The 27,053-nt window shown below is 37.4% G+C and overlaps 1 protein-coding gene across 1 annotated transcript in view; it reads left to right on the forward strand.

Moving 5' to 3' along the window:
* LOC150098853 (trypsin-1-like) overlaps positions 1–27,053 on the forward strand; it is a 42,578-nt gene that overhangs the window by 15,282 nt on the left and 243 nt on the right. The window contains exons 4-6 of the mRNA XM_090405765.1: positions 4,887–5,004; positions 12,867–13,050; positions 22,337–22,479. Of these exons, the coding sequence (XP_090261891.1) occupies positions 4,887–5,004; positions 12,867–13,050; positions 22,337–22,479 (445 nt within the window). The remainder of the gene's footprint in view (positions 1–4,886; positions 5,005–12,866; positions 13,051–22,336; positions 22,480–27,053) is intronic.

Genomic DNA, 27,053 nt, shown 5'->3' on the forward strand with positions numbered 1-27,053 from the left:
CCGTTTTAAATAACTTGCGATCTCAGTAATCGGAACTAATTAAAATAAGGATGTGTTCCAATTATTGAATGTGAATGAAAAAAAAGTCAACATTTTTGGTAAAATACGTTAATAAAATACCGTTCTGGTTGGCGGAGTGGTGAACATATCCTTCCTCCGACCGACATGCTTCGAATACACTCGTCTAAGACGCGATTTGAAGCGATTTGAAGCTGCGCCATGGACCATGGATGCTTGGTCACTGGAACGCTGAAGAGTCTGGAAAACGTTCCTTGTTAGGCCTGTACAGTGCAAGGTTTCTTTCCGGAGTATGTACAAAACTATAAAAACTATAAAAATGCATCCACTGACGTACCAAAGAGTTACAATCTTTCGCGGATAGGAGTCACATAAAAAACAAAGTAAAGATGTTAAAAATAATGGTTAAAAAATTGTCATTTTATGTTTTTTATAGTAGAACCTTTCTGCATAATGTTTTTCCGTTCAAAGAACAGCCAATGCAGCCTGTAGTGAGATTGACACGGATTTTTTGCTTTTGTATGATGACAGAGAACTACTTTTTTTTTTTGGTAGAGTGGAGCAAATTCGAAACAATCAACTGAATGTCGTTTTGGCTTCTACCAATTACCAATACCAATGCTAACTGTTAATTCTCAAAGACGCCTAATGTCTAAGCGTAAATGCTTACTTAAAAGGCGCACAAACTTTTCTAACACCTTTCCACCTTTAATAACATAAACGTAATTACGGAAAACAAAATGAATGAAAATATTCAAAATGAATTGAGTTTTGTATCTTTTCATTACTGAAGATTTTACAGTAGTATTAAATGTACCAGTATTTACCGCGCAGTGTTAGCCTAGTGGCTTTGCGCTTCGCAACCATATGCCTAGGGAAGGAGTGTCCCAGGTTCGATTCCCGTTGTAGATGTGAGGAATTTGAGGATCTTCCTCAGGCATAGCCAAGTTATCCGGTCTTGGGCGCGGTCAGTAGGGTTTTTTTCCGCCAGTTTATCTGGCGTTTTTCATCCCGCAAACAGGCAAACCGGCCCCATGAATATACGCCTCTACAGTCAAAAATATATCCCCAGACCAGGCGACGGGTCGGTTGAGAGTAGTACTAACAAGAAGTCGCATCTAAAGTAACACACGGACCCTGCATGGGAAGCGGGAAGAACGCGTAGTAGTAGAAGAAGATTAAATGTACCAATATTTATATTGTCAGGATGATAATAAAGTCTAACCACGATCCAAAGTCTATCCTTTAATAATAGCATATTTACTCTTATGGGATGAATAATTTCGTGACGAATATCTCTAGAATGATGTCACATATTTCCATCTCTAATTAAACAAAAATCGCGTTCAATCCTGGAGAAAATCGCCAGCAACATCTTTTGTCAAGAAGAGGGCCATTATACATGTATTTTTACGTAAATGAATATAAAAATCAAATTAGCAATAAGGGGTTATGATGAGTATCAGATGGCAGGGAAAGAGCCTTCTCCCCCCCCCCTAAGAAAACTTTCAAATTTTTTAGATTAGAAAAACAGCATCTTAATACATTTTAAAACTCTTAAAATTCTCTACAACAATTTGCAAAATTGTTGAATACGAACAGACTCCGGTTGCAGATTCTGTTCGTATCTGGTTACGGATTTTTTTTTATGATATCAAAATACTGTAGAATCGCTTTAATTACTGAAGCCTCCAAAACAGAAATAAATTTATATGAAAGTTTTGAAGACAGAACTCCATCCATTTACATAAAATTTTCCTGAATTAAAAAATGTGAGACTTCTCAAATGAGGAAAGTAAAAAAAAAAAAAAAAAAAAGAAGTCCAGAAGAAAATGTGATATCATTTAAGAATAATCCATAACACTGTAGAATACACGTAATTTACTAGGTGACATACTGTAGCTGGAAGTGAACTGATCCCATTAAACTTTATAGCAAGAATTATGCAACTGTTTTTTGTAATTCTCTGAAACTTAATAGTAAATGTTAAAGAATATATACAAAGTGAAAAAACAAACACGTTCTTTTAAAATACAATAAAAAGCGTTTCCATTTTTCTTTCTAATACAATAAGAAGTTTTCTAGTTTCAATTTGCTTCCAAGCATCGCTTATTAAGGGGTAAGAAATTTCTCGGATGCTGTAGAGAAGTAATGTTCGTTACAAATTTCTTGCTCTGTATGGGTGAATAGCATAGCCTTACAGTTTTCTGAGTTTGGGGATTTTATTGTCTCATACGATGTAACGTTTTCTTTACTTCCAGATTACCATTTACCGGATACAGGATTGTAGTGGGTAATAACACACTCGACGATACGCGTACAGCCACACATAGTTACACCGTAAGTATAAAAGCTACTAACTTCATTTCCTCTCTCTTTCTCTCTCTCTCTCTCTCTCTTTCAAACTGAATAGCAGTTTCGAGGATTTCGTTTATTTGTAAATGCTGTTCCTTTAAAAACGTTGCATTTTTTAAAATATTTACATTCTGATTCAAAAGAATAAAAAAGCACCTTTCCATCAGAGTTCTAATGGAAAGCAGAACACTGAATCGTTCCGCTAGCTGATACGGTCTTCTAGTTTTAGTCACTATTCATAAGATTTTTCTAATTTTGTCGCATATCTATTCATCTACTTACTTGCACTGAGATGGCGATTTACAGTTTTATCGCTCTATTAGATTAAAAAGTCATCAAAGAAATGCCAAGCTAGCAGAGCAATTATTATTCCTTCGCCTTTTCTGTTATGGTGTAGGGACAAGACAGAAAAAAAAACTGTCCACATAGCGATATTCTATTTATTTATTACCCAAAAGCAAGGTTTTGAGAAAACGTTGCTGTGGCAGTTTTTCGAAGTTTGAACTAGGAACTGATGCACTCTCACTGCTCTTTGAGTATATCATTTTAGCCAAATTTTGCAAAAAAAAAAAAAAAAAAGAAAGAAAATGCACCTAATAGATCTGTTTTATTCATCTGTACACAAATTATTCTTGGACTGTAACTGGACTGACTTTAATGAAATTTAGAATTCTTACAAATAATCCGAGGGAAACTTTTCGAAATTATATACAGGGTGAATCAAAATTAAAGTATTCCTGTTTAATGCATTGTGAAGCGCCACCCAGTGATCCAAGTGATGCGAAACTTTGCAGAAATACATTGTGCGTCATGCGGAAGCGATATCTGGGGGAGGGGCGTAGTTCCAAACTTCGCCACCAGGAGCTGTAAACACCAGATGCATTGAATTTGCATATCACGCAACTCGGAAGGTGCCAGGAGGGTTTTAAAAGGTGAACACGGGATTTGGGATTTTTCCCCTTCATTCTGGTTGTTAATACCGTCGACAGTGATGGCACTAACCTTGCTCCAACGTGCTTTGTTCGTGAAGATGTACTACCTAAACAACTGCAATGTTGTTGCTAAACTCCGCGAATTTCTTCACCACAACAAATGTTGACGAGGCCCACTATGACCATGTGCTTTGCGACGAATGATTAGTCGTTTTGAAGAAACAAGATCGTTGGGAGTCAGCCCTGGCAGAGATTGCAAACCAATTAGTTCACAAAAAATGAATGAAGTTGCTACTGCCGTTGTGGAGCAGACCATGAATAACAGCTTGGTTCCTGCAGTGCACGTGCTGTATCAAGACACGTGGATGTGCATTAAACAACTGTCTGGAAAATTCTACGGAAGATTCTGCATTTCTACCCATTCAAGATAACCCTGACAAAGGAGTCCCCCCCTTGTATTACTATGAAAAATGATGCTGTGATTTAAGATTGACATAACACAAGTACAGGCAATAACAAATATAAGCTGCAGAACTATTGGCACGATTCGGATTCAAAACTTTAACTTGGGAACAGTTAGTGATCGGGTGGAGATAGTCGGAATTACAGCCGGAACAATAACAGCCATTAGGCCAGTGTATTATATGTGTTTATTGCGCATTCTCCAGCCAGTTTATCTGTTTTTGAGGAATGAAAAACACAATTTTCAGAAAAAAAAACTATGTTGCCTCTGTAGTTCAGTCAGTATGGACGACTGCCTTTGGTTGGAAAGACTGGTTTGAAACCCGTCTAGAAAGCGAAAAAATTTATAAGGGCTTTTCAACTGAAGTTATGAATTAGCTGGTCTTATACAGAGTAAATGGGATTTTCGCCAGGAAACTCGGGTTTTTCATGCCGCAAAACAGGCAAAGAGTCAAGAAGAACACACACAATTCACAGGCACACAACACTGGCCACACAGCCTTATAAGCTTCGGCAGTAAATCCGAAACACCCAACGAATCCGTTTGAGAGCAGGTAGCTTACTGCCAACTGAAACACCATTATTAAAATTCCTGGCATCCTAGACGTGATTAGAACCTATGTCTTTACAACCAAAGAAACTTGGAGCCTAAAAAGTCAGCGCTTTTTAGGCTCCAAGCGCTTTTAATTTACATGGGCAGAGTGGATATTAAATCCAACATTATTTCAAAGCCGAATGTTTGCAGAAACTATAAAAGTTTCGTAAGTTGATCTGAGAGCTTAGGAAAATACAATCCTCGACATCCCCGAGTTGCCTTAGCTTGGACTACTTAAAAGACATGGGCGCTGCCCAAGCATTCATATAATTCGCCTTTTATTAATCCATTTAATGAAGGTTTCACTGCCTGAGAGCTGTTTCGAACTGGTTGGTTCTTTTCAGAGACCAAGCAGAAACCTTAATAGAGCAAATACTCTCGTTCAGTGCTAAGGAAATCGAAATGTCAGAAAAAAATGTATTTTTTGTAAGTCAACTCTCGGTCGGTGCGTAAAAATCATTGCGCCGAAATGAAGCCTTTTGGCTCTTTCTTTAGTAATCATTTTTAATTTATTTTTGACATAGTTCGGTAGCCTGCTCTAGAGATCAAACGCAGAACTTTTTCAAGCCACTTCGGGGATCCAATAAGTTGGGTGGTGGTTTCAAACCGGGCGATAAAATTAAAATTCATTTGCCACCTAAAGTGTGTGTGGGTGAGTGGGTGTTATGTTCCACGAGTTGTTTTCGACTCCTGGCGACTCCATGAACATACACTCTCAGATCTGTCCCTGGCCATATCTTTCAGAACCTCCAAGCGCACTCCAGTTGCCTCTTTAACTCCATCCACCCATCTAATCCTTGGTCTTCCTCTTCTCCTGCTTCCATCAACTTCTGCATCATCATCTTCTCCAGACTGTCATTTGCTCGCATAATATGTCCGAAGTATGACAATGTTTGCTTGAGGATCATAGCTTCGAGGGAGCAATCTGACTTTATTCTATCTATCACTGATTTATTGGTTTGCTTTGCAGTCCATGGTGTTCTTAGTAAGCGTCTCCAAACCCATAATTCAAATGCATCTATCTTCCTTCTTTCACTCTTTCTCAGGGTCCAACTTTCACATCCATACAGTACCACAGTGAATACCATTGCTTTCACGATTCTGATTTTTGTTGCGAGGCTAATATCTTTATCTTTAATGATCTTGCTTAAATTTGTCATTGCTTTCTTTCCGAGTAATAATCTTCTTCTTACTTCTTCAGTACAATAACCATCGTTATCAATTCGGGGTCCCAGGAGCACAAAATTGTTAACTGCTTCCATTTTCTTTCCATCTACTTCAAAATCATTATGTTCACATGTTACCATAACTTTTGTCTTTTTGAGGTTAAGTTTAAGACCATATTTAATACTTTCTTCTTTAACTTTCATAATAAGTTCCTCCAAGTCTTCTTTGTACTCTGCTAGCAAGGTGGTATCATCTGCATACCTCAAATTATTAATATTTTTCCACCAATTTTAATTCCAACTGAAGACTCCTCCAGCCCTGCCATTCTTAAAATGTATTCGCTGTACAAGTTAAACAGGTACAGAGATAAAAATGCATCCTTGTCGCACCCCTTTACCTATTGTAAAATACTCGGTTTCTCCAAGATCTGTTCGGACAGTAGCTTCTTGTTCATAATAAAGATTCCTCAGAAGGTAAATGAAATGCTCTGGGACTCCTATTGTTCTTACCACATTCCACAGGTTCACATGATCTACGGAGTCAAAAGCCTTGCTATAGTCAAGGAAACAAAGGTAGACATTCTTGTGATATTCCTGTGCTCTTTCTATTATCCATCTCACATTGGCGATTTGATCTCTTGTTCCTCTGCCTTTTCGAAATCCTGCCTGTTCATCTGGCATTTCTCTCTTCATAAATGGTTCTAATCTTTTCTGAATGATCTTAAGTAAGACTTTACTTGCATGAGGAATCAGTGCTATAGTTCTGTAATTTTTGCACTCTCTCTTGCATCGCCTTTCTTCAATAAAGATATATAAACTGATTTTTTTCATTCCCTAGGCCATGTAGCTGTGATCCAAATTCGCTGACATAGAGCTGTTAAAATTTTAACTGTCTCTTCTCCCAGGGCGGCTTTGGGCAGTTCAATGGTATTCCTCCTGGTGCTTTCTTACTGGATAGCTGTTGCAGTGCTCACCTCACTTCACTCTCCAGTGGTACTGGCTCCTGTATATAATCCTGCTCTTCAAATTTCTCAGTAATTTTGGAGTCCTTTCTGTAAAGGGCTTCTGTATACTTTTTCCATCTTTCTTTGATTTCTGCAGCTTCTGTAAGATATCCTTTGTGTTTACTTTTCAGTATTGTCACCTTGGCACTAAACTTCCCTGTTAGTTCTCTGATCTTTTTGAAAAGATCTCTTGTTTTTCCTTTCTTGTTTTGGTCTTCTATTTGTTGGCATTCCTGATTAAAGTATTTTTCCTTGTCTCTTCTGGCTTGTCGTTGAAACTCTACATTCAAATGCAGTACTTCCTGCAAATTCCCTGTGGCCTTCATTTTCCTTCTTTCCTTTGATAGCATCTTCTGACAGTCATTTGGACTTCTTAAAAACTGTTGGAATATTCTTTTTTTGCTTCTGTTTTAATTATATCTTTAATCTCTTCCCATAGTTCATCTCGTTCTCTTTCACAAATTAAGTGTTGAATCTGTTCTGTATGCTAATATTGTATTCAGCTGATATGTTTCCACGATCATATCTGATCGATATTTGTGTTGTTTTCAGTTTCCGTAGTTTCACGTGTATCGTAGCCACTAATAACTCATGGTCGGTTCCAGTCTGCACGTGGAAAAAGTCTTTACAGACTGAATTGCACTTCTCCATCTTCCTTGTCCAAAATATATAGTCAATTTGATTTCTGTATTGTCTATCAGGTGATGTCCATGTATACAATCTTCTTCTGTGCTGTTTAAAGTAGGTGTTAGCAACAAACAAAGAATTCTCTGCACAAAACTCAACTAGTCTCTTCCCTACAGTGTTACGAATACCTAAACCAAAACGACCTGTTATTCCTTGCTCTCAGTCTCTCCCACTTTTGCATTCCAATCTCCGATAAGTAGCCATAAATCTCGCTTTGGTGCTGCATCTATCACTTCTTCTAACTTGCCATAAAATTCTTCAATATCTTCTTCTGATGCCTCTGTAGTAGGTGCATAAACCTGAATGATGATCATATTTATTGGATGTCCACTCACTGAGAGAAATGATTCTGTTACTCACTGGATTATAACCCAATACATACCTAGCCATCTTTTTCATAAGTAAGAAAGGTACTCCATTTTTAGGACTTGTCTCATGTCCTGAGTAATACACCATATAGTCGACTGAAAATGGCCCATTCCTGTCCATCTAAGTTCACTTATTCCCAATATATCCAGCTTCCTTCGCTCCATTACCATTCTTTATTATTTCCAGCTTACCTTGGTTCATACTTCTAACATTCCAAGTTCCAATCCTGTGGTTTCTTGTGAAACAGGGAGCCTCCCTTTTCCAACCAGCAACATCCGTGACCAAGTTTCTTTCCGGGTTTGACCTGGACACATCATAAAAACTAGTTCTACTTGTGGAAGCCCTCTGTTCTTCCCCAGTTACACGTTGGATGCCTTCAGGCCCGGAGGTCTTACCATCCAGCACCATATCGTACTTTCACATTTTTGGCATGTTCATGGAATGTTCTTGGCAAGGTACAGAGGCGGTTTGCAATTTCCTTCCTCTGGAATATTTTTCGACTTTCCAGTCTAGATCCGCACTGTTCTGTGAAAAAAGGGGACACCTCTGGGAGGATGTGACTCTTCAACACACAGTGCAGTCTTGGCTAAGTCTCTGTATTAGAGATGTATTGCGCATATCTTTACCCTGGAATAATTCCCTGTAAAGAAAATTATCCCTTATCCCCTTCCACCTAAAGACAATCATAAATATTCATGCACAAGGCAGGATTCTACCCCGCACTCTGTTGGTTGGAGCGGGTATACTAACCACTCGGTCAACGAGGCAGGTAAATGTAAAATTAATGATGCAAAATTACAGATGCATATTTTGCAGATAGGTACTATAACGGTTCTGTCCAATCATGGGGAATTCGATCTTCTAACCTGTCCTGAATTATGCAATGCAATCACTAGAAAATTTACATATCTCGGTGATTGAGCATTTCTGGTGGAATATCATCTATTTCACCCACCGTTCTACACTTCAAGATTTGAATAGCGTTATTTTCCTGAAGAATTGATATATGCTCCTTACTGTAATCCGCTTAAATATTTTCTACCACCATTCTGTCACTTCTTATTTCGTTAATAACCTTTCAAAAGTAGTTACTTCAGGTATCTAGAATATCTTTATCTTCGGTTTTCGAGTAATCTTTATCATCTCTCATTCCTTTTAAAGTACTCTTTCATCCATTTCTAAAACTTTTTTACAATAGCCTCCAGAATATTGTCAACTTCCTGATATTTATTCTTCTTACCCAAATATTCCCATACCTTTTGTTTAGCTACTTATACACAATGATTTCTTTCTTATTCTTCTATGTATTCTCTGAGAGAACATAGTGACTTACTTGCTAAGAACTTTCGATACGTTTTCTTTTTTAGGACTGCCATTTTAACTTGTTGAGTCCACCATGGAGTTCTAGTTTTTTTAGATTTGCAAACATTTCCCCACATGCCATCCTTGCTGAATCAATATTTCCTTCAGAGTTTGTCAGTGAGTCTACAACCTTTGATTCTTATTTTGAAAGTATTTCATTTTCCCCCAATATTTATACAGGGTGGCCATAAATTAACTTTCCCTCTTTGGAGGTATCTGTAGCTAAAACTAATACACGGAATGAGGCCACATTTCATATTGAGACTTTCGAAGGTATGAGGAGATGAATTCCGCGAAAAAAAAGAGTTAGTACCAAAAGTAGCCGATAGGGGAAATTTTGGCGCTGGCGGAGCCGAAAGCAGTGAAATATTTGCAGTAAACGCAGGTAAAAAGGATTATGCAAATTTTACTGTGCGTACGTGACAGCAGAGCCACCAATTCTCCTCAATAAACATCTGTATATTGAAGGCTATCGTTCACTTCTGAAAGCTAGCCGCCAATATATAAATATATTGGAGGCTAACGTTTTAAAAGCTTTTAAAGCTTTGTGCTTGTTTTTATCGTCAATATGGTATTCATTTTTATCCTCCTAAATGGTGATCACTTTCTATTGCTAATCATCTGTATACCCTTGTGTCCTGAACCAGAATGAAGATATCGCTATCACTAATAACAAACTTAATAAGACTTTTCTTATTTCGTGAACAGAAATTGAGCAGGTGCTTTATTATATTGGTATTGCCCTTTTCTCTAAATTTTCCTGAAACATTTCTCTGTCTGGTATGCATTTCATCCTTTGCTGAAATTATCCAATTTCAGCAAAGCTACCAACTCTTCCTTTTCCGATTTTTGCCCAAAAGACGCCACTTTAAACAGCCTGCCATTCAAGGTTGTCTTCGTGTTTAGTGTTGAATATCATAACTACTCTTCCCTTTCCTTTAAAGGAAGCATAAGAAAAGCATAATCCATTAATAAATAAATGTTTAAGTTGACTTATTAGTTCACTTTTTATTTGAATGACTGTTATATCAAGTGCAAGCTACCGTATCACTACCAATCCATGCATTGTTAAACTCAGTGGAAATTACATAATAACAACGTCACCCAAAATATTCCACGGGTCTATACGCGTTTTTAAACATGATAATTTGAATCAGGAACGCGAAATACTCAAAAATGACTACCAGATTACTATATTGTGACTAATGAGAAGCTACTATTTTCGCAGTCGATCAAACATTGCCATTCTGCACCTTTAAGTATCATCCTCAGTATTACCAATTAAACTTAACTAATTAGACTGAACCTAATTAATAAAAAATAACCTAATTAATTATATTGAACACCATTAATTAAGCCTAATCAATATACTGATTAGGCTTAATTAATGATGGGAAAACCAAAAACATGATTGATATGATTATGATTAAAAGAAGATGGATAACATCAGTACAGCAGTGTCGAACTTTTCAAGGAGCGGATATATACTCGGACCATAGTTTAGTGATTGCAAACATCAAGATGAAATTGAAAAAGAAATATAAACCCCAATATCAGAATAGAAGAGATACAGCACGAATAAGTGAAGCAGAAATAGGAAGAAGGTACAGAAAAGTGTTAGCAGAGAAACTTAAAAGTGTGGAGAAAGAAAAAAACTCGAATTTAAGAGTGAAAAGAGTAATGAAGGCGATAGAAGATGCAGTTGAAGAAACAGTACCAGAAGAAGAGAAGATCAAGAAGAAATGGATTACACAAGAAACACTGACGTTAGTACAGAAGAAAAGAATGTTGAAGATAAAAAGGGATACATCAGAACAAATAGAAGAGCAATATATAAGAAAGTGTAATGAGGTGAAAAAAGCAGTCAGAATGGATAAAATGAAATGGTTAGAAGCCCAATCCAACAATATAGAAGAGTACTATGGAGAGCATAAAACAAGGGAGATATACAAAATGATCAGAACCATTAATAGAAAGTGGCAACCAAAACAGACCACAATTAAAGATGAAAAGGGCAAAGTATTGATGAATAAAGAAAAAATTGTACAGCGGTGGACAAGATACTGAAGTGAGTTATATGAAGAAAAACTAGATTCAGATAGCATTGGGAAACTCACTGAAGAATTGAAGCAGATATCACCACCAGGTAATGAGCATGATATGGACATTTTAAGAGGAGAGGTATAAAAAGCAATAGAATGGCTAAAACACAACAAGAGTCCTGGTAACGATAACATTGCTGGAGAAATGATTAAATATGGTGGTGAAAGTATGGTTACAGAAATGCACCAACTATGCAATATGGTATGGAAAGAAGCGAAAATGCCAGAGGAGTGGGTGAAATCAATATTAGTAACATTATACAAGAAAGAAAGGAAATAAGCTAGAATGTAAAAATTATAGAACAATTGCCTTGATAAGTCACCTTGATAAAGTGATGATGATCATATTGACAGAAAGATTGAGAACACAATTGGAAGCATACCTTGCAGACCAGCAAGCAGGATTTAAGAAGGATAGAACCCAATTCAACAGATTTTGACAACGAGGTTAATAGAAGAGAAAGCTAGGAGAATAAACAAAAACATATATACTTGCTTTGTTGACTTTCAGAAAGCATTTGACAGTATTGACCAGAAAGTGACATTAACACTTCTGGAATCCTATGGAATTGATAAAAAACTAATAGCTATATTAAAAGATGTTTACCAAAATGCAGTTGCAGCAGTTAGAATAGGTGATGATTTGGGGAAATGGTTTAAAACAAGGAGAGGTACTAGAGAGGGAGACCCAATATCACCAAGCATTTTCATCGCACATTTAGAAAAAGCAATGGATAAAATGAAAGAAGATGCCAAAGGAATATCTGAACACGGAATGAGAATTAACAATCTGAGATTTGCAGATGACATTGTTATTATTGAAGAAGACGAAAGAGAACTGCAAAAAACACTGAAACTGTTAAATGAGGAAGGGGAGAGATTTGGACTTGTTATGAACTTTGAAAAAACAAAGACAATGGTATTTGGTGAGAAGAACATGAAACAAAAGATACAAGTGGATGGAACTGATATAGAAAATGTAGAACAATTCACATATTTGGGAAGTAAACTGACATACGACTTGGACTGTAAAAAAGAAATAAAGATTAGGATTGCAAAGAAAAGAACAAATCTGAAGGCCATGGATAACATCTGGAAAAGTAAAGTGATCAGTCTGCAAACAAAACTAAGAGTAGTGGAAACATGCATCTTCAGCGGTGTACTGTACGGATCTGAAACGTGGGTAATAAATAAGGAATCAAGAAAAAGAATTTTGTCATTTGAAAGAACTTGTTACAGGAAGATTCTAAGAATAGGATGGGTACAGAAAATCACCAATGAAGAGCGCTATCAGAAGATACAACCAAAACAGAATCTAATGCAGAAGATTATAAAACGGAAGCTGCAATTATTTGGACACATCTGTAGAATGAGTGAGGACCGGAAGATAAAGACATTTATGTTTGGTATTTTGGATGGTTTAAATAGAAGAGGTAGACCATACAGAGAATGGATAGACGATATAAAAGACTGGCGTGGAATGGGTGTACAAAAACTGCGACATTGTGCATTGGACAAAGAAAGGTGGAAGAAGATAGTGAAACAGGCATCAGACATCAACGGGCAGTGAGCCCATGATTCGTGATGATGATGATGAATCAATATATTATAACTTATAGGTTAATCTTATTTATATAAACTTTTCTCTGACAAAGATGACAAATGTCTCTGACAAATGTCATTCCACACCATGTAAATGATCACGAAAAATGAAATAGTTTCATTTTTCGTGATCATTTAAATTCTAGATCATCTAAAGTTTATCGTTTTGAACTTCAGTAAACTTCTGTTAATTCTTCAATCTTTTCTTGTAGGTATACCCTTTGCCCCACCATAGATACAGTCCTAGTACAATTGAAAACGATATTGCAATGCTCTTTATATACCCCGGTATTGATCTCAATGATTCAGATGGAAATATCAATGGAGTGTGCTTGCCAGAAACAATGTCCAACACAACAGGAATGGCCACTGTTTCCGGATGGGGAAGAACTAGTGGTAAGAATTAAAAATAAATATTCTAGCTCGTATGCATTTTTGCTTAAAATTAAGCAGTATCTCTAAACATCGAATTAATCAAAAATGAAGTGTTAGTCTTGTATAAAGCAACACATTTTGCTATGAACAATCTTCCTTTGTTTATAGAACAGCACTTTTTATAGAATATCTATATCAATAGTAATTTCGGTAATATGTTTTAAATTCAATTATCAAAAGATGTGTTTAAATTAAATTTAAATGAAAGTATATTTTCAACAGATTTTTAGACATTTTAATGCGTATGTTTTTCCTTAGCTGTTTTGAAATAAGCTGCTGTTTGAACAGTTCTTTGCATTCCATATTAATGACGACCTAGGACAGTCTCAATACCGATATCATCATATCCTATCAGTATTGATTAAGTTATCAATGCCGATTTGCATACGAAAAAGAAAATAAAAATGTCTCACGTAAGTTAACGGATTAAATACTGTGGAGTTTACGATAGTTTTTCCTATTCAACAAAGTACGACTACAGCAAATTCATCTCTCTCTCTCTCTCTCTCTCTCTCTCTCACACACACACACACACACACACACACACACACACACACACACACACACACACACACACACACACACACACACACACACACACACACACACACACACACACACACACACACACACACACACACACACACACACACACACACACACACACACACACACACACACACACACACACACACACACACACACACACACACACACACACACACACACACACACACACACACACACACACACACACACACACACACACACACACACACACACACACACACACACACACACACACACACACACACACACACACACACACACACACACACACACACACACACACACACACACACACACACACACACACACACACACACACACACACACACACACACACACACACACACACACACACACACACACACACACACACACACACACACACACACACACACACACACACACACACACACACACACACACACACACACACACACACACACACACACACACACACACACACACACACACACACACACACACACACACACACACACACACACACACACACACACACACACACACACACACACACACACACACACACACACACACACACACACACACACACACACACACACACACACACACACACACACACACACACACACACACACACACACACACACACACACACACACACACACACACACACACACACACACACACACACACACACACACACACACACACACACACACACACACACACACACACACACACACACACACACACACACACACACACACACACACACACACACACACACACACACACACACACACACACACACACACACACACACACACACACACACACACACACACACACACACACACACACACACACACACACACACACACACACACACACACACACACACACACACACACACACACACACACACACACACACACACACACACACACACACACACACACACACACACACACACACACACACACACACACACACACACACACACACACACACACACACACACACACACACACACACACACACACACACACACACACACACACACACACACACACACACACACACACACACACACACACACACACACACACACACACACACACACACACACACACACACACACACACACACACACACACACACACACACACACACACACACACACACACACACACACACACACACACACACACACACACACACACACACACACACACACACACACACACACACACACACACACACACACACACACACACACACACACACACACACACACACACACACACACACACACACACACACACACACACACACACACACACACACACACACACACACACACACACACACACACACACACACACACACACACACACACACACACACACACACACACACACACACACACACACACACACACACACACACACACACACACACACACACACACACACACACACACACACACACACACACACACACACACACACACACACACACACACACACACACACACACACACACACACACACACACACACACACACACACACACACACACACACACACACACACACACACACACACACACACACACACACACACACACACACACACACACACACACACACACACACACACACACACACACACACACACACACACACACACACACACACACACACACACACACACACACACACACACACACACACACACACACACACACACACACACACACACACACACACACACACACACACACACACACACACACACACACACACACACACACACACACACACACACACACACACACACACACACACACACACACACACACACACACACACACACACACACACACACACACACACACACACACACACACACACACACACACACACACACACACACACACACACACACACACACACACACACACACACACACACACACACACACACACACACACACACACACACACACACACACACACACACACACACACACACACACACACACACACACACACACACACACACACACACACACACACACACACACACACACACACACACACACACACACACACACACACACACACACACACACACACACACACACACACACACACACACACACACACACACACACACACACACACACACACACACACACACACACACACACACACACACACACACACACACACACACACACACACACACACACACACACACACACACACACACACACACACACACACACACACACACACACACACACACACACACACACACACACACACACACACACACACACACACACACACACACACACACACACACACACACACACACACACACACACACACACACACACACACACACACACACACACACACACACACACACACACACACACACACACACACACACACACACACACACACACACACACACACACACACACACACACACACACACACACACACACACACACACACACACACACACACACACACACACACACACACACACACACACACACACACACACACACACACACACACACACACACACACACACACACACACACACACACACACACACACACACACACACACACACACACACACACACACACACACACACACACACACACACACACACACACACACACACACACACACACACACACACACACACACACACACACACACACACACACACACACACACACACACCAATAGATATGAGCACGTATTATTGTTTATTTTCCCATTCACTCAGGTGACATTATCTTTATATGTACAATATATTCTTCATGTAATATAAATTTGTCGCTAGGGGATAATTCTCTTCCTCCTCCTTCTAGACTCACTCAATAACCTAACACATTTTTCTCTCTCGATGGTAACATCAAAGCGCAAGTAGAAAAACATTTCTTTCATGCCCATTCCGAGCATTACGAAGACAATGACACAAAATAATGTCAATTCATCCTTCCATACGAAAGGTCCTCTCACCACATTGCAACAATACTTCAGAGATTTAATATGAAAAGTGGCTTACAACTTTGTGAATCTTATATCATGGGCTGTAACTGTCGAAAACTCCTCACCCGTGGTTTTCAAACAACTCCAATTTACGAAATCTGATGTAGTCACAACATCGCGTACTATGCTGAAACTGGGTATGAAATACGCGAAAATCACATCTCTCAGTCATACTTTGGACAAATCACATGAATTCGGGTGTAAGAGAATTATTCATTTCCTTGTAAAATGACTAAAGGTTTAAAAGTCTGTTCCTTGACGCAGTTTTAGAAAAAAGAATCTACAGATATCTTTACCTCGCCTGTTATTTTTTATATGACTCCCACCAATGAAAGTGTGTAAACTTGTTGTACATTAGTACGGTAGGTGGAAAGGCCTCCGTAGCTCAGTCGGCGTAGACAAAGCCCCTTGGTCGGAAAGACCTGGGTTCGATTCCCGTCCATGACGTGATGAACATTTATCTGGTCTCTTTCGATTAAAGGTGAGTTTGTCGGCCTCATTCCGAGTTCTTTCACCCGGAAACTCCGGTTTTTTGTACCTCAGAACAGGCAAACTGGCCGGTGAACACACACAAGGATCTACAGTCATAAAATACATTCTTAATCCCTCATTAGAAGGGCTCAACCAGTCCTAAGGGAAGGTTGAGGAAAGGGGGGAACCCCACATGAATAAATAAATAAAAAACCGTGGATAGAATAAGGGTTAAGATAATCCGAAAACCTGCTTGAGAGACCGAACATGAAATTGTTTTTAATCTACTTTAGACCTTCAATAAACTAAGTGATGAAACCAGGTGATGAAATTCATATTTTACTTAAAAACATTCATTCACAAACAACCATGCCACACCTCTACCAACCATGCCTGTTAAAAATAATAAGCAATAAGGCATTGTCCAATCTAAAGTATTACTTACTTATTAAAGTGTTATTAAAATATTTTACGCAATTTCATGTGTGAAGTTCATATTTAAAAATGTCTACTTTCATTTACTTTATTTCATCGCTACAATAGCATTGCAATAATAAATATTGCATTTACTATAGTAAATGCAATATTTACTATAACGGAACTTGAACGGAAAAAAATAATACTATAGTATTATTTTTTTCCGTTCAAGATTTTTCCGTTCAAAAAAATAATACTATAGTATTATTTTTTTTCATACTATAATACTATAGTATTATTTTTTTCCATTCGTCCCAAATCAGATTTGTTTACAGTAATATTTTTCAATTTTTAATTATTATTTGTTCTTCATAAATAATACTGTTCATGTTGATTCACTGTTCTTTACTAATATTTTCGGTAATAATTTCAGTAATGTCCGTAAATAAGCAGTATGAAAACTGACGATAACTTTTCGTCAGTTATCGCTCTTCTTTTCTCAAAAATGCTTTATGCTCTCGATTCCATAATGTATTGCTAAAGCTTGCGTCCCAATTAGACATCAGTTGATCCATGAGTAAACTGATCAACAAGAATAGTGAGGAAGGAGACATAAATGCTACTGACAAGCCTACTCACTAAGACCGTTCCTGTGCGAAAATTCCGACCCTATACCACGAAGTCAGCCAAGATATAACGAAAGCTAAGCCTCACAACTAAAATATCACTCCCAAAGCGCGCGCGTGTGTGGACACACTACACAGTGGTGGTGCGTATGCCCGACATACAGAATAATTTAGTAGTAATTTTGTAAATGTGAAAAAAACTGGTCGATTTGAAGAGGAAACTGCGTGTGAATCAAGATTTACCGAAAGACTAATACAGGGGGAAGAAGCTGTTGGTATCTTAAATCTATTCGTAATTCATAAGGTTGGAAGTAAGGATGACAAATCTCCTTTGATGACAGTAAACAGATATATGTCAGTGTTTATAAGTCCACTTTTGATCATCAATCACTGAGACTATAAACAGTATCCTCCGATTACAAATTAGCAAGGGCTGTTCTAGTTCATAAAGCTGATTCATCGCATAAAGTGATGAATTACAGACTAGTAATCTTATTAGTATTATAGATAAGATAATAGAAACATCATTCTGGGATTGCATATTTTTGGTGGGAATCACTTGTTGAGCAGGGTGAACAGAGCAGCATGGTTTCTTTAAGAGGAAATCGGGTATGACAAATCCGCTTAGTTTTTACGATCAAGTCAGGAGGAAAATAACCTTGGTCTATATTCCTCCTGATTATGGCGATTTACGATGTGATTTATTTGGATTTGAGTTAAACCTTTGATAGCGTTCCATATAAGAACCTACTGATTAAAATGTATCAAAATAGGTCACTGGTTAGATTAAGTAGGAAACTAGTTGATCGATAAACGAGAGGAAGTTGTGTTTAGCTTCGAAGATCAGGTGGTTAAAAGTACGAGTATCTCAGGGTCCGATGTTAGGACGCTTGTAATTTAATATATTAATAAACGATTTACGTTTGAAACATTAAGAGTAAAATTTCTGTCTGAGTGCAGTTAGGCAGTACAGTAAATTCTTCAGATAACCTTAATTTATTTGCAGGATGATTTCATAAGATTAAAAGAGGGACAGGAAAGTGCAATCTAAAATTTAATATGAACAAATCAAGTATATGCGATTTGGTAGTTAGATGGGCATAACTTTGGAGAGAAACACTTCAGAAAAAAATTAATGAATACAATGTTTTTTATATATATACAGGATGTCCCATAAGTTCCTAGATATTTCAATAATTCATAAAAATTACAAAAATTGGTATATTAGAGTGCGGTTTGCACGAAAGTGAATCGCATATTGAATGCGTGCGAATTTCCAGTCATTGGGGCGAACAGAATTGTTTTTGCGAAAAGAAAAATTTGTTGCTTCGATGCTTATTTTGGTGGATAAGACATTGTTAGTGATTGTCTTATGTAAGTGGGAAATCGGTAGCGGAAGTTTTACAAAGTCTCGAACGCAAAAAAGAATGAAGAAAGGCCGAGGTCCTATCGCTCCTGCCAGAATAGTCTCTAATACGACGTTTCGAGAAAACTGGAAATTTGTGAGATCGCCCTCGAACATGCAGACCAGTGCATGTTCGAGGGCCTACCATCGTTGTGGTATCGCAAATGAATGCCCTAGAGGCACAATCAACAAGCGGTGTAAGCAGTGCAGGGGAAGCTGCAAGAATCACAGGCATAGCGAAAACGTCAGTATTCCGCATCCTTCGTGGTGCGTAATCATCACACCACCAAAGTAAGCATCACAGCAACAAATTTTTCTTTTCACAAAGATAATTCTGTTCACCCACAATGACTGGGAATTTGCACGCATTCATTACGAGCTCAGCAGTACACCCGCGTTTTATAGAACTCTCATTTGCACGTATTCGCAAATGATGCATGTGGTACAGCGCCCTCTATCAGTAAAAATTTGAAGTGGATTCCCCCCCCCCCCCCCCCAAAAAAAAAAAAAAAATAAACCTCCCTCTCTTTGCGATTCACTTTCGTGCAAACCGCACTCTGATATACCAATTTTTGTAATTTTTATGAATTATTGAAATATCTAGGAACTTATGGGACACCCTGTATTTTTGATAGAAAATTGTAAGGCATCAAGCTAATAATGAGAAGCAACTTCGCATCTAGGATGTGAAGATATTTTTATAAGGACCTTTAAAATGAATGTGAGTTGGCCGGTCTCGTATGCAGTCCCGAAAGCTCGAAGTTTCATTAAAACAAAAACAGAGAATAAAAGCGATTTGACAGACATAGACATAGCAGATTATGAAAAGAGGAATAATCGTCTTAACATTGCATTAATTAGGTTTCTACGAAGCAAAGTGGCAAGCCATTGAGTTCAAGGAGGTGAGGTGAGGTAGATTTTATAAAACGTAGTAACACAAAAAACATGCAAGCGAAAGGAAATGAGGGAAAAGATCAACTATGAGTAAATATACACCTATACGTAGATGGTGAATTTCGTGTTTACGTGTGATTTTTATGAATATAGGTTGACTACTCGGTATATGTTCACTTTCTGTTCGTTTCTTTTTTTTTTCAGCATTAAATTAGTCGGTCTTCAAGTGAGTATGGCTGTGAAGTTAGTTTCCTCTCAAAATATTAAAACCGACCTCGAACACATTTAGTAACGATCACTTGTGCTGAAGAGGTATAAATATGGATATAAATAATTCCTGATTTTCAAGCTACGTTATATGGGCTGAAGTGGATGGCCAATATTAATAATAATGTTGGCGTGATGACAAACGATAGATGGAAAAAATTCTTGATAGGAAGTCAGTAATAATGTAAATTTAGTCGTGTGGTGCTATCACGGTGTCCTGTAAACCATTTAAGGATACATATCCAATAACAACAACAACAACTACAATACGTAAACTGGCCTAAGAACACGTGCAATTAACAGATACAATATACTGTCCTTGCAACATTTGGTTAGGCTTTTATTCCAACCAGTTGGATCCAATCCTCATATCTAAGTGTGTGTGTATCAACAGGAACTCGTCGATTAAAGATAATACGATAACAAAATTGTCTTTGCTATTCATCAATAGCAGCTCTCGTGCCATAAACTATACAGGATATGAATATCAACATATTCTTCATTTGAAAATTTAGTTGGTATAGTTTTTATTTACTTATTTATTTATTTTGGTGAAATCATAGTTAAATAAAGGCAACCTGATAACATGGTGAAGAGCTCCATCGAGAAGCTCCAACAATGGTGCGAACATAGACCAAGACACGTGCGCTCAAGCAGACTGAGGCTATTACTGGCAGAATAGTGAAACGGCTGTATCTTTCCATGCATTCAGAATGAGACTCAGCTCGATATAAACTTTGTTGTTGTTTAAAATCAGGAATCAACTTCAGATGTTGCTGAATCTGCGACTTCAGGGGGGTGTGGGGAAAAAATCCTACTTCCAAAACTTGTTACATTTAAAATTTCTTCACTCAATGTTTTTCAAGAAATTGTATCCAAATATAACTTTCTTTTGTATTCTTCCTACACATTAATAAATATAATTTATTTTTTTACACGGTTTCGAAAGAGATTATGGGTTGCAAGTATATTAATTCCATCCACGAGCAGTATAGAAAAAGAAAAGTGCCCTGCGTACAACCATTAGAAACTAATTAAAAAAAAAAAGTGGCGGAGTTCGAAACTACTGTGCCTTTAATTAACACAGTATATGACATAGACCAGAATTTTTCGATCTGTATTATGTATACGTCTGATGATGTTTGAAAATCCCCAGCAGTACACAAAATCATCAAACAACATAAAGGTTTCAGTTTATATTCCATTTGTTGAAAAAATCATAAATTTTATCTTTGGGAATAAAGAAAAAAGAATAATATGCGCTTGTATTTTCATTTGGTACTTTCCAAAGCAATTGGTGATGAGAAAACTTCATTTTTCATGGAACATATCATTTTTTGTTACTAATTACTAATGTATGCTATATTGATTAATAGGACAATGAGATTTTTGACGGATGAGACCAAACGAAATTTCATACGAATCATATTACTCTCGTTTCTTTATATCCAGTTGCGCATTGCAGTCGCCTTAACTTGCAAAATACTTTTAAAGCGTTTTAGTTATTTATTATACTACGTATCTTCTGCTGCAGACGGCACTCTTCCAAGAGTCCTCCAAGCTGTCGATGTACCGATAGTTAGCAATGAAGACTGCAGAAACGCGTACAGCGTGGATGAAATAGCTGATTCGATGCTGTGTGCTGGTTATGCTGAAGGAGGAAAGGATTCCTGCCAGGTATCGTATTACACATCAGCACTTTTAAGAAAATAGAGTTTATATGAATAATGAAGTGTCAGTTATTCTTATAACGAAATTCATATTGAATTCTGATGAATATCTACATTTTCGGTCCTCTAAACCATGTACAACCAACCAGGTCTGCAAACTATGAAAAAAAGCTATCCTGATATTTTCACTTACCCTTCTGATAAATAAAGTAGAATGAAACATTAACTAAAAAATGAATTAAGAATGGAAACATGAATGTATATTTTAAAAATAAATACGATTGTAATAACTTCTTAAAGAACGAAACACAAAACAAATAGAATTGACTAAAATCATTTCATTTAAAGCTACTTTGTATTTATATAAATATTAATAGTTTCTTTATGGGTATGTGCGAATTTTAAATTTCTACCTTGAGTGTTTAATTTTTTTTTTTAAATCGTTGTTTCTGTTCTGTCTTTCAGGTAAAATAGAAATAAATTATTTATGTAATATGTAAAATAATATTACTGTCTGAAATGAATTAACGCAGTGCTAAAGATTACGTTGTGGAAATTCCCGAAAACTATCTCTACTCTTCCTCTTCTTTCCTTCCCATATACGGAAGTTTGACAATAAAAGTGTCATCCTATTTTTGGGAGGAAAGTTCCTAATTCTTCTCTCGTTCCTGATGCTCAGTATTTTATTTCGAGCGTAATATGATCACATAGGAAAACAGATGGTAAGTGACTACTAGTTTTATAGGGTTTAGTTTACTCTTCTTAAACACTTATTTTTTTTTATGTTTATTGTACAGGGATTACAAGTGATGAGAAGGCGATGGATCAAGGCAGTAGTAATTTCTACTGAAATATGTAAATATGAAAAAGGTGGAAGATGAGTAGACAAACAGTCAACAAATCCGAGCGGAAGAATGTAGCGCTGTATTTGCCAGGGGATCGATTCAAAACTGCTATCACATATTGCGAAATCGAGATAGGGCCTTACTTGGAGGACAGAAGCAGGGTTGATCAAGTTGAACATCGACTGAGCTACGAAAGTTCTACAGAAAGCGGGGTGCAAGTGGAGAATGTTTGGTCACAGAAAGTGCAGCAGTTGGTGTTTCTTATGTTCTCATAAAACATTGGCAAAATATGCAAAATACTCGTATTGCCGGAGAGGTTCGAGTAATATCATGCGATTTGTGAAACGCAATGAAACACCTTGACTCTGAATAGACATAAGTCAGCCAGGGCGATCGTACTTTTCATTCTCCCAGTCATCCCTGTGCTAAGTACTTCCACACTATGGATAAATGAAAGACCTGATGGAGTTCTGTGAGAATATATTATATTAGTGTGTGTGAAATATAGGTTTCGAATAAGATGTTTACTTGAAAAGATAGTTCAGCAGGTCAGATATCTACTATTGACCTCCCTGACTATGGACTGTCAACGAATGTGGACATCACTGAAAATCATCCAGTGAAGAACAGATTTCATATGTTACTACAAACATTAATCCACGGACTCTTATTATTACTGATATATTTTAAATCGATGTCTCTCCATAGAATAAAATAGCCATGTGACTAAATGTATTAACGATAGAAAAATTTAAATTAAGTTAATAATTTTTCCGTGTAATAAAATGTTCTACTTGCACCTACCAGGTGGAAGAGTGCCCTCAATAAATTATATTGCAATGACAGGAAAAAAATAGGCGATATTTTAGACCCAGAGCTCTAATGTTACATTATTTCATTGCTTGTGTAAAGCAAAGCTAAGAAGAACTAAAAAGAAAACTAAGAACGAAAGGAAGCAGATTTACTTATTTATCGTATGATGTTACAGTGGCCGAGATACCCACACGGGCATTCAGCACCATCTTATGAAATCAATATATAATAATACTATTGGTTGTAATATATTTTTGTGTATAAACTGTGCGTGGGTCTACTGGACGGTTTGGCTGGGTGAGGGACGAAAAACCAACTTTCCCGGAGAAAAAATTCTCCGCTTCACTACGAGACCGGCTAACTCGCCTTCAGCAGTTTAAAAAGATCCGGTAAAGTTTCCTCGCGTCCTAGACAAGTTTCGAACTCAGGTCATTCCCACCAAAGGGGCTTCGTCTACATCGACGGAGCTACGAAAGTTCAACTTGGAGAATGTTTGGTCACAGAAAGTGCAGCAGTTGATGTTTCTTATGTTCTCGTAAAATTGCATTCTAGCCTGGTATGTTGAAGTGGAGTATATTAATTTCTGGATTTGAATGTTTCGTTTTATTGTATATTATCCTTTTTCTAAGGATCATCTAGAAATTTTAACCAATCACGTTCCATAAATCCTGAGATGTCTACGTCGATGCTCCAGATATTTTGCTGGCTTCTGTTAGTGAGACACCGGATTTAAGGATACCAAAAATAATCCCTCAGAGGTCACTAATATTGGGCATTTTTCTATCTTTAATAAAATAATGTTATATATTTGTTGCAGCAATTTAAGTAAAGTTAGTTGCACGAAAATGCCATATTGTTCAGCTATATGTTCATTTTTAGTATATTTCTTTTAGATGACTTTTGCAAAATCAGTAAGCATATATTGGGTTCATTTCCTTTCCGCATGCACACATAAAACAAATCTGTACATTCTGGTTTAAGAGAATGTACTGAACCTTTGAAAACGAAAAGACAGTAAAAGTCCGCGAGGTTAGCCTAGTGGCTATGTGCTTCGTAACCATATGCCTGGGAAAGGAGTGTCCTGGGTTCGATTCCCGTCGCCGACGTTAGGAGCTAAGGGATCTAAGGGTCAGACATAGCCAAGTTAGCTGGTCTTGGGCGTGGACAGCAGGGTTTTTCTCCCCAGTTTATCTGGGGTTTTTTCCTCCACGAAGCAGGAAAACCAGCCTCATGAACATACGTAGTTACTTACAGCCATAGAATATATCGGGAGGCATAGGACTAGTCACCCTATCCTCGGGACGGGTACAACTTAGAAGGGTTTAAGATAGCTCTGTAACAGGCCAGTAGGCCTAATACGTAAAAGGAAGAAGAAGAAGAAAATAATAACACCACTCTGAGTGAACCAAATTTATGAAATTTGATATTTAAGTCAATATGAAATCTCTTCGGTGCATTTTAGTTTTGGTAACACCGGAACATCTGCAGTAACGAAATTTTTCGACATGGTACAAAGAAAGTGTACAAGTAAACCTTAGTTCACTAATTAAGAAGTAAAATTTTAATGAAGTTTAGAAGTGCTTGAGATCTTTGCTAAAAACTGTTAATTTTAATTTTAGTTTGAAAGGACAATTTTATTGAAAAAATCGAGAAAAGAATTTGACATGCTACAAAATGACATACAGTATTAGCAATGCCAACAAAAATGCAAATAACCATCCATCTAAGTTCAATTACTGCGATATAAATGACAAGTGTTAATGCTAAATGGCTATTTTTAGGATTTGTATGCATCATTTGCATGCATATATTTGTTAATGATATGTATAATATCATTAACAAAAATAGCATATTAATCAATATGCTATACATATCGATTCAAACTACATCCTGGAACTTGTGCAGAATGGTAGAAACATTTGTGTTATAAATGACGCAGGGAAAAAAACCTAGGTGAATAACATATGAAGGATTAACTTCTCATTTGGTTTATGATCTTGAAAAGTTTTAATCTTGAATATTCTCTTGAAAAAGCAAAGTGAATTTTCTTAATGCACAGGTGCTAGAATAATCTCTTATTCAATACGTTTTCTTATTTACTGGAAACACTTCCCATTATTCTGCTGTACTGATAATCCGCGACTGAAGCGATACACGCATTCAGGATTTAATGAATCTAATAATACCAGAACTGGTAGTAGAAAGTATTTATAAACGGATGAGGCACGAGTTTTTTAATATTATGACCACTACTACCACTTACTACTGCTACGTAAAAATAAATTAAAATATGTAAAATTAATAAAAATAGAAAAAATATCCGTAGTCCACTCACGGTACTAATGTACTATAGGCTTACAACCTTTTATGAATGAGAATCATCTAAAGAAAAAGAAAATCTGAGCACTTTTCTAAAACTGATGTTGTCGACTTGGTAGTCCGAGAGAAAAGCGTCTCCGATCTCTAACTTCGAATCTCAATGTGATATTAATGTTTGTAAATAGCCTTTAGGTAGTCGACGATTTTCATCGCCTGGTGTGACTGCACTGCTTACTTGAGGTCTAAAGTGGCTTGAAAAAAAAGTATTATGGTTTGGTCTCTACATCAAGGTTTCGGTTTCCAGATTATCGAACCTTTATTAAAGATGCGATGCAAAGTTATTTAAAATTAATTACAATAAAATTAGATAATACCAATCGCTTTACAAAAGGAACACTTCATATAAATGCAAATAATAAAGGAAATCCTCTAAGCACCTTTTCGCACTCCCGAAGAGAATAAGTAACTCTCCACTTTTCAGCACGAGGCTGAGCACATTTACACAACATACTAGATAAGAGTTGATGCTCCTAACCTCAGTGTGTGTGTGTGTGTGTGTGTGTGTGTGTGTTATTATATATATATTAATTGTCGCTATAGCATA

Source organism: Typopeltis vanoorti, chromosome 15 (assembly GCF_054136105.1).
Source record: "Typopeltis vanoorti isolate ZY-2024b chromosome 15, IOZ_Tvanoo_1.0, whole genome shotgun sequence".
Classification (NCBI taxonomy): Eukaryota; Metazoa; Arthropoda; class Arachnida; order Uropygi; family Thelyphonidae; genus Typopeltis; species Typopeltis vanoorti.